Source organism: Grampus griseus (assembly GCF_964374135.1).
Source record: "Grampus griseus genome assembly, chromosome: 16".
Lineage (NCBI taxonomy): Eukaryota > Metazoa > Chordata > Mammalia > Artiodactyla > Delphinidae > Grampus > Grampus griseus.
Window position 1 is genome coordinate 59,767,288 of NC_139010.1, and position 9,823 is coordinate 59,777,110.

The 9,823-nt window shown below is 54.7% G+C and overlaps 1 protein-coding gene across 1 annotated transcript; it reads right to left on the reverse strand.

Annotated features, from left to right (window-relative positions):
- Window positions 1–1,652: 1,652 nt before the first annotated feature.
- Window positions 1,653–9,773, reverse strand: POLL (DNA polymerase lambda). The gene is made up of 9 exons (XM_082673515.1): window positions 9,731–9,773; window positions 8,779–8,919; window positions 7,747–8,041; window positions 7,423–7,585; window positions 6,747–7,064; window positions 5,827–6,000; window positions 5,136–5,264; window positions 2,943–3,111; window positions 1,653–2,494 (listed from the first exon to the last, which is right to left on the reverse strand). The coding sequence occupies exons 2-9, from the start codon at window positions 8,891–8,893 to the stop codon at window positions 2,130–2,132; spliced, it is 1,728 nt and encodes a 575-aa protein (XP_082529641.1). The 5' UTR covers window positions 8,894–8,919; window positions 9,731–9,773; the 3' UTR covers window positions 1,653–2,129.
- Between the last annotated feature and the right edge of the window lie 50 nt (window positions 9,774–9,823).

Genomic DNA, 9,823 nt, shown 5'->3' on the forward strand with positions numbered 1-9,823 from the left:
TTTTTAACCCATGATTTCCTGTTGCCCTTACCAGGATGTGGGACCAGGAATTTGTACAGTTTGAAGGTGGTCTCCAGAATTCTGAGTCTCCTGGGGGGGGGGGGTTGGGGGGTCCTTTCCCTCCTTCCCACAAGAGATGGCAGGAAAGGGGGCCAGGCCCCTGGTACCAGATCCAGAAGTCAGCACTATCCCTCCCTATGGTTCTGAAGACTTCCTGTGTGTAGGAAGGGGTTAATTGGCCAACTTATCCTGTGACCCACTGGTTCCCTCTTCTCCTAGCCCTGGAGGCCTTGCTCCTCTGGGTCTGGAGAGGCTGCTGAGCAGGCTGGGGCATTCAAGTGGGAAGCGAAAAGAGGAGCAGCAACGTTGGGACATGGACACCCCAGGCTTTGGGCTTCTGTCAACTCCACCCCTTACTGGGGATGGTGGCGGGCATGGAGGGCCCAGTTGAGTAGACTAGCAGAGCTCCTAAGGGGAACTGAAAGCAGCCCTAACACCTGGGGGGCCCAGAGATGTCCCAGCTCCTCTTTTCCAGTCCAGGCCCGGGGCAGCCACACCTCCCTGGGAGTAGAAGCTCCGAGGAGAGGCTCACCCCTCACGAAAGCTTCTGGCCCTTTGATGTGGCTTCTCTGGTACTGAGCTGTGAAAGGGGCCCTCCAGACTCCCACGGCTTTTGATTCCTTCCCTGGCATGACCCATGCAGGCAAGGCCCCACGGCTTGGACTTCAAGGTTCTGAACTAGAGTTGAGGGGCCCATTCTAAGGTTGCTGGGATCTCCTGAGACCAGGCCAACAAAGGCCAGCTCTGGGACTCTGCAAGTTACCAACAGATGCAGGACTCGGCACCCGCCCCCTCCCTGCCTCACTGCCAGCACACTCAGGTGGAGCCCATCTCTGCGGCCCGGGCTCCTTGGTGCTCCTCCAACGCAGCCACCTTCTCCTGCCTCTGAGCCCGATATTCTTTATATTGTACTTGGTATGCCCAAACCTTCCCAGTGCCCCTCTCCCCTTACCAAATGTTTCCTGTCCTGCAAGGTCCAGTCTACGAAACCATCCTGATGCCACTAGCTGGACCCTCCTAGCTGCTCTATCAAACTAAGCCCCTCAGCTTGACTTTCAGTCCTCTACCAGCCTGGCCTTCTCCCGACACCCAGCACGTAGCATCCCCTTTAAAGCAGGTTCCTTAGTTGTCCCCAAACAGAGATGCTTACCCCTCTCAAATAGGCTATTTCCTGCCAGGCTGCCCCTCACCTCCTCCAGGCAGCCTTCCCTGACTGCCTCAGCCCTGTCAGTGGCACACAGGTCACCATTTATTTCTTCCTAATGAGCCTTGCCACCTTTGTTCATGTCCTCAGATAACCTGTTCTAGGGCAGGGTCCACAGGATATGCTGATGGGTAGACAGGCGCTCCTAATTCCCGACTCCATGAATTCTCCCTTTTAATGTCCACCCCTGCCCCCTTCTGAGTTGTTCAGGAGCTGACTCAGGCCCGGCCTATTTGGAGAACAGTTAACTGGCCTCTCTGGGTTCCCATTCACCTCCTATCTTTGTCCCTGCCTGGGAGAAGAAAGGCAGGCAGAGGCTGCAGCAACTCACAGACACACCAGGCAGGTTGAATGTCAAGTGCACTTTACTGGTTCCAATGCTATCCTCATCGTGCCTGGGGTGCCCCTTCCCTACACTGCCAGCTGCACAGGAAGTGGGGTGGGCGGAGGGAGCACACGTGGAGTGGCTCATTCTCCTGCTCTGAAGGGTCTTGGGTGATGTTGGGCCTCAGCTGTGCGCCTCTCCCCTGCAGCCCCCATCCCATGCTAGACTCTTCTTGGGGTAGAGAAGGGGGATGCCTGGGCCTTCAGCACAGGAAGCTGGCCTCAAACCAGGCACCAGTTCCTGCTTAAAATGGGGCAGGGGACCATGTGCAAAGCTCTCCCAGGGGCAATGGTGAGTAGAAGGGGCAGCACCCTGTTCCTGTCAGGGAGAGGGCTGGGTAGCCCTGGGAGCCAGGCTGGCCTTTTCCATCAGGCCCAGAGGAGCTGGTGGTTGAAAGAGTGAGGTTCAGCCAGCTGCGGCTGGAGGAATGGCCAGGAGGGGCAGCTGGTCCAGCTTGGCACCCCCTCCCCCAGTCGTGGGTCACCAGTCCCGCTCAGCTGGTTCTCGGTAGGGCAGGCCTAAGAGCCTGAAGACGTCCTTCTCAGTGGGGGTGGGCAGTACTTGGCCAAGCCCCACCTTGAGGCCTTGGGTGTCCCGGACCACAGCTGTGCTGAGCGCATGCTCCGACAAGCTCATGCCCTTGGTCTTGGCCAGAGCCCGCATGGAGCGGTTGAAGTGGGCAGAGCCAGTGAAATAGAGCAGGGCACAGGCAAACTCGCTGTAGGGAACCACAATGATGTCCAGTCGTCGGTGCCGCCGCCCTGGCCCTGGGAGCTGGCATACACCCAAGTACTTCTGCTGCTGGCCGTTCTCCTCCTGGCTCACCAAGTCATCCGTCAGGAACCCTGGCCCAATACAGGAGGGCTGTTGGGAGGGCAGGGAGCCAGGCCCTGGGCTGCCCAGCCCTGGGCCGCCTAACCTCCCAGGCTTCTCCTGATTATCCTTGGGTCCTCTATTCCCAGCTCATCTACTTATTTGCTGGGCGACCTTGCCCTCTCCAGGTCTGTGTCCTTTTCTGTAAAACATGCAGAATAATTCTTCTCCAAGTCCCCCACAGGGGCACAGAACGATCAGAGGAGGCACTCAAACTGCAGCTATTACTGAGCACCTCTTGGGAGGTAGGGGAAGCTGATTCATCTCTTCCCTGAAGTGGCTCTGGCCACAGGAGAGAGGTGGAATTTTCATGAAGCAGGCTTCCCCTGCTTCCTGCCTAGAGATTGCCACTCTGAGGTTCTCCCTCCTGGGGGCCACGCCTCCCCTGCCCCCCAGCTCACCCAGGGGTGGGGCTTATACCTCGCTGCCGGAGGCTGTCCAGGAGGCGGCTGAAGATGCCCTGGTGAGACCGGCCGTCCGGGTGGGTGACCAGCACATCCACGTCACCACAGGTTGCCTTCCCCCGTCGGTATGAACCACATGCCACGCACAACAGCCCAGGGTTGAAGGCCTGAGCTGCTTCCCGGACCTGAGAAAGGACAGCGAGGGAGGTGAGGCCTGTGGGATTCATCACAGCAGCGCAAGGGCCTTCCTTGACTCAGGAGCCCACATGCCCCCTCATGCCCCAGGCCAATCCCTGGATGCATGATCCAGCCTGGGGGAGAGAGCCCCAAGGAACAGAGGCAGAGCTCCACCCTGGAGAGTGGCAGTTCTCCACCTTGGCTAGGACAGAAGAGAAGAAAACGTGCTCGCATCACCGGGGGTGGCCTGAGGAGAGAGATGAGAAGATGAGAAGATGTGCTCGGATTCTGAGGGAAGGCACCGCTCTTCAAGAGCAGAGAGACATATCTTCTCTGGGCTTCTGTCCCAACCCATGCACCCAGGTCTGTGAAACTCCACTGAGGACAAAGGGCTGGGTGCCGAGAAGCCCTCAGCCAGGTCTCTACAGCCCCAGGTGTCTTTGGATTTGAAGCTAAAGGCAGAGTGTGTGAGTTGGGGCTTGAGGCCTGACAGATGGCTGGCAGGGTGCCCCAGGCCCAGGCCTCGGGGGAGATGGAGCCTAGAAATACAGCTGCACGTGTAACAAAGGAAAGGAGGGAAAGCAAAAGGGAAGCACTTCTGAGCCAATGCCCACATCCTTACTTGAAGGAATAGGGCTCGGTGGGGAGGGAGCTGAGACAGAGGGAACTGTCAGCTGAAGGATCATCCCTCACTGAGGGGGGATAAGGCCATTAGCCTCCACCCCAGAAACACTGAGGTCTTTCATAGGCGGATAGCTCTCTCTCTCTCTCTCACACACACACACGCACGCACGCACGCGCACGCGCGCGCACACACACACACACACGCCCACTTCCTCCCCGGGACACTGAGATTTCTGGGGCCCTGGATACCTCAATTCTCCTGACAGGCAGGCTCCGCTAATCCCCTCAATTCCCTTCTTGAGCCTCCCAAGAGGATGGAGGAGGCCTAGGATGAGTAATCCCATCAAAACCTCCTAAGGCTGGAGACCTTAAATGGGGAGAGTGGGCCAGGTGGGGAGCCACTTCTGTTCCAGTGGGTCAGGGCTGGAGGCTCGCTGGGGCATTCTCTATGCCCAGATACCGTGGCTGAGTGACAGGTCATCACTAGCACCAAGGCCTGGTGATGGGTGGACAAAGGGGCTTGCCTGTCCCTCCCACACTAGCCTCAGAGTCCTGTGGCTGGGAGTAGAGCTGGAGGCTGATTTCAACTAAGCTGGGCCAGAGTCTCCAGGGAGTCCTACCCTATCAGAATCATAGACCAAAGTAGGAGCAAATCAGCCCCTACCCCTAATGCCAACTGAACAAATGTACCCTAGTCTCCCTCTAATTTAGGTTTTATATGAACTGAATCCCTAACCCAGCTCTACACCAAACACTAATCTTGGCTGAACCTTATTTCCAGGACAATCACAAATTTTAACTAAAAGCATCCAACACTAAGAAAACCCTACTCCTAATTCAGCTTTCCTCTAACCCCAAACCTAGTCCTATTGGCACTGTGCTTCTACACCAACCCTAACCCAAACCCTGAACCAGCCTTGGGTGACCTGCAGAAGGTGTGTACTTCTGGAGATATAAAATTTTGTACATGTAAAAAAATTGTGGAGAGAAAGAGTCCATGGTTTTCATTAGGTTCTCAAAGAAGTTTGTGAATCAAAAAATGTTAAGAACCTCTGCCCTGATCACCCTAACATAGCCCAGTTCAAATCCCAATATCCTTGAGTAGTTCTGACCATAATCCATCTCTAATCTAGCCCTAACATTAACCCAGTCCTAACACCATTCTAGCACCTAAACCAGTGCTAACTCTGCCCGATACTGAGAACCATACTGCAGAGAGCTAATGTTGCAGCCCTTTCCTACCTAAGCCAATTGCTCTTTCCCCACTAGTCCCAACCTCTGGCCCCCCCATAGCTTCCTCTGCCTGCTGGGCTCCCCTGCTGAGGGATCCGGAGTTCTTGGCTTTGAGCCAGGCCCTGACGTTGTAGTAGGACCTGGCTCTCCTTACTCGTCTGGGACACCTGCTTACTGTCTGCTCAATCTCTGCAGCCTCCTCCCTGGGCATGCGATCCAGGAAGTCATCGTAATGCTTCAGGCCAATGGCCTGCTGGGTAGTCAGAGAGGCCTGGTTTTGGATGTCTTCTAGGTTCCGGAAACCCTGAGAAAATAGCCAGATGGGAAGGCTATGAGGATCCAGGACCAATGAAGAGGCAGTGAATAAGCACACACACAAGGCTTCCATCACCCCCAGACTCCATGGAAAGCCTGAGGCAGGACCAACCCCAGGAGCGGTTGGGTCTGTAATCAGTGGGACTTGGGAAAGGCAGAGGGCATGGAAGACACACCTCAGTCCAGCCCTACCACAATCCTAAAACACTGGTTCATGACTCCATCGATCTGGGGGTGATTCTGGGCATTGCTGGGTTTGGGAACCACTGTTCTGGATACTCAGCCCAGAGGCCTGGTCTCCTCAGGAAGGCCCCTGCTGGTCTGGGGGACAGATCTTGTCTCTGCCTACACCACAGATTAAGCCTCAACAATACCAAGCAACAGGGCAGTTCTGAGAGCCAAGAGAGGGATCTGCATGGGCCCTGGTCCCTTTGAGAAGTGGTCTCTCTATAGTCTGGGTTCATTCTCATCAAAGCACAGCGTAACAGGACTGTGGGACAGGAGCTCTAAGATACAGTAAAACTGAAGTGGGGGCTGGGACAGGGTGTGACCTGATGGTACCACATCTGGGCAGTCTTGGTTCCAGCTCCCCAGATGTTAGAGAAGAGCTCTAAGACAGGCACGCTTTCACTGATGTGGTCCAGCTTCCGCAGATGCCCGCTCTCCAGGATCTCTACGATCTTTTCAGCCATCCGCTTTCCAATTCCGGAGATACTGAAGGCCTCCTAGAGGAAGGGCAGGCAGAGGCAGGAAGGAAACTGACTCCTTTAGCAGATGTCTGAGTAAAAGCCAGTATGGCCGGTGGGCAAATGATAGCTGTATAAAGCTTGGGCAGAGTTGAAGATAAGAAGTTTGGATGGAATGGGCTGGGAAACTTATCTGCTGGTTCCCAGAGGGATGGAGGTCAGCACAGGAAGCAGAGGAAAGGCAATAATGATGACACTAGTCCCCACTGCCATCATAACAGAGGAGCTAATATTTATGAGGCTTTACCCTGTATCAGGTCCTGCATTACAGGGGTCATCTCGTTAAGTCCTCATGGGAATACTGTGTCTGTTACTATTCTTAGTCCCTTTTTACTTTTGAGGAAACTGATGCTCAGAGGGTTTAAGTAACTTCCTTTAGGCAAGTTACAGTTAGTGAATGATGGGAACCAGAATTCAAACTCTGGTCTGTTGACCTTCAGAACCTGAACTTTTAAAAAACTTTTTATTATGGAAAAAATTCCTAAGGAGAGAGAACAGTATACTGGACCCCAAGTACCCATCACCCAGCTTTTATAATTATCAAGGTTTTGACAAGCCGCTTTCATTAATCTCCCCATTTTTTTCTTTTGTGCAAGTCCCAAACATCAGAGAACCTTAATCACTCCACCTGATCCCCACTTGTGACTGGTGCTTCCACTGACCTCTGGCCAGTAAAGAAAAGACCCCCCCGGCCCCCCACATACCCTCCCCTGACCCCCAGGTACCTGGTAGGAGGTGACAGGCTTGTGGAAGCTCTTGAGGGCATTAATGGCCTTGGCATAGCCCAGGGCTCTCCACTTGTCCCCCTGAACACTGTAGGCCTTGGCCAGCACTTCCAGCTTCTCTGTGATGTGGCGGTTGTAGTTGGTCGCCTTCTGGCTCGAAGGCTGTGCACAGACCCACTTATCCAGGCCCTCAGGGGCTGGGCTAGGCTCACCATCTCCCTCAAGGGGGGTTGGGTAGCGGCCGCTGATCAGGGCTTCCAGATCAGCTGCGCCAACCTGGGTCTCTTCCCCATCACTGGTTTCACCACCAGAGCCGGGCTTGACATAGGGAAGGAGAAGAGACAATAAGTTCATGCCCCCCATGAGGAGAGCTCCTCAGAGGTGGGGGCTGAGTTTCCTAGTCAGACCCGAGAAGGACGCTAGGTCTTCTGCAGCAGATTTGGGTTCCATGTCGCTCCCCTTAGGGCCCAGCCCTAGGATCCCCAGTGATATGTGGTGGATATGGCCTGGGCAAGTGCAGGAGTGATGACTGTTGAGAAGAGTTAAATGGCTTCACAGTAAAGAGAGCCCTCCTCTCTCAGGGGCCTGGGACATTCTGAACAACCATCAGGCTCTCCCTGTTTCTGTGATCTAGTTCCCAGGAGAAGAGAGCTGTGGGGCCTGGGAGGCTCCTCACCTGTGCTTGGAGGCTTGCGACTTCCTCTGCCCTCCAGGAAGGAGATACAGGTCTGGTGCGAGGAGGGGAAGGAGAGAGGGCTGTCCTGAGCTGAGCCTCACTAGCTCCAGGAGGAGTCGAAGAGTCTTGGTCTGCTTTGCTGAGCTGTGCTTGATCCAGGTACCTGCAGGATGGTGATGGGAGGTTAAGACACCAAAGTCTCACGCTACCTCTGTTCCCAATCCTTCTCTACTCTGAAATCATGGTTTTTTAATGTGTCCAATTAAGACGATGAGAATTTAATAGCTCAAGAAAACATCTGAGGAAAGACTAGGACCAGCCTACCTCTTGGGGATGAAGATGCTGAATCCTGCTGTGTCCACGAGCCTTCTCTCCTGTAGGCACGAGCTCAGCCAGGCTGACTTCACCAGCTGAGCACCTGGGGGCAGCCAGGGCAGTCTAAGGAGGCGGAGGGCTCGCTCACAGTCCATGCCTTCATCCACCACAATGTGAGTGACCCCTGGGGCCTGGGCAGGGCATATATGGCCACCATGCTGGACAATCTGCTTCTCAAAGAGTTCTGCCCGGGCTCGCCCAATGCCAGTGGGTACAACATGCGCCCGCACGGAGCTCAGCCACTCTGTGGAGGGGACATCCAGATACCTACTGTCATACTTTCAGACATGATCCCAATGAACCCTTCACAGTCCCCTCCCCCCAATCGTTTTCCTCCACCCAGACAGCCTGCCTTCTGGGGATTCCATCACAGGCATACAGTTAATTTCCTATGGGCCATCACTTGATGTAAGGGGCAAGGATTCTGATACGTCCTGTTCCCTGATATAACCTAGAACAGTGTCTGGCACCTTGTAGTTACCCTGTAAATCACTTCATTTGATCATTTATTCTTTCAACACATATTAGTAGACACTTATTATGTATCAGGCACAAAGCACATGTTTTGCCATTATAAGCCTCACAGTCTAATAGATTCCCCTCCCCCAACCCAGCCCACCATGTAAGCTTTTGCCATCTATTTGTCAATTTGGCTGCAAAATAACTTGTAAGTCTGGGGACCTAAGAAGGATCCCCTCCCCGCAGCAGCAGGCAACCTCCTAGAGAGCAAATGATTCTGCCAGTCATTTCCTTAGGGACCAGGGAGTATTTTCTGATTTATGGAGGTCTCAGGGTGGGGTAGAAGATAAAACAGCAAGTCGCCTGTCAAAGACTGGGGACCAAGCCTAGGACAAGGCAGGTAAAAACAAACCTGCAGGCTCTGGGCGGACAGAGTCAACTGCAATATCTGATTCTGGGCATGAACGAAGTAAGAAGCCTCAGGCTCAAACACATGAGGGTTCTGAGGCTGGGTCCACTCACCTCCTGCTTCTTCTCCGTCTTCCCTCTTGGGAATCTTTGCAAGTGCTTTTGATGATGGATTGGTATGAATTTTCTTCCGCTTGGGAAATGCCTTCAAGATGCCCCTGGAGTCCATTGAGGTATGGCTGGAGCCTGGCCTTTCTGTTGGAGGGTTGATCAGGGCAGCTGTCATGTGGAAACCCAGAACTGAGGCCCCTCAACCCCTTTGACTATGAAGGTGGGGTCTCTACTGACCAGGCCTTGGGGACAGTAGCCAAGTTCCCAGGAGTCTCCTGGGTGGTTTAGCCTAGCTCTATACTCACCACTTTCAGAGTACTGGGGAAAATAAGGGGAAGAGTGGAACTATTGGGGGAACTTTTGATGGGTACCAAACGATATCATTCCTCAGGGAGTTGCTCTGAAGATTAAGTGTGCAGTGTCTGCTCCTGCTGCATCCCACTTCCAAAAGGCTTTACCAAAACGAGATGCCAGGCTAGGAATGGAGCTCCATCTTTAGGAAGGACTTGGGCTCCCAAAATGAGTGGGGACTCGGGGGGACCTGTATATAATCTTTCTCTACCCCCATCACACACCCGCAGATGGCAGGTGGAGATTAGGAGGCGGCGTGGGGGAACGCCCTGCACCTGCCCTGGTCTCGGACCTCTCAGCACGGGGGGAGCGCAGGCCCGCAGCTGCAGGGAAATGCACGACTGCAGCAGGTGTGGGGCGCCTTCCCGGATTGGGGGAGTCTCGGCCTCACAGCTGGGGGTGAAGAAGACGCTGGCAGGTGTGAGGCACCCGCCGCGAACGCAGCTGGCGCGCGCCCGGGACTCCCCCAGCTGGGGGCCAGGCGAAGGATGGACTGTCTGGATCCTGCCCTGAAGGCTCCTCCCCACTCCCCAGGTTAGTTGCCGGTTGGGGTCAACTTCAGGCCGGACGGGTCACCAGGTGTGGGCAGGAGTAAATTACTTACCAGAGCAGCCAATGAGAGCAGACGAAGGGCGTGAGGGGTTGCGGGGTGGGAACACGCAAATGTCCAGAACTTCTTCCGGGTCATCCGGAAGTG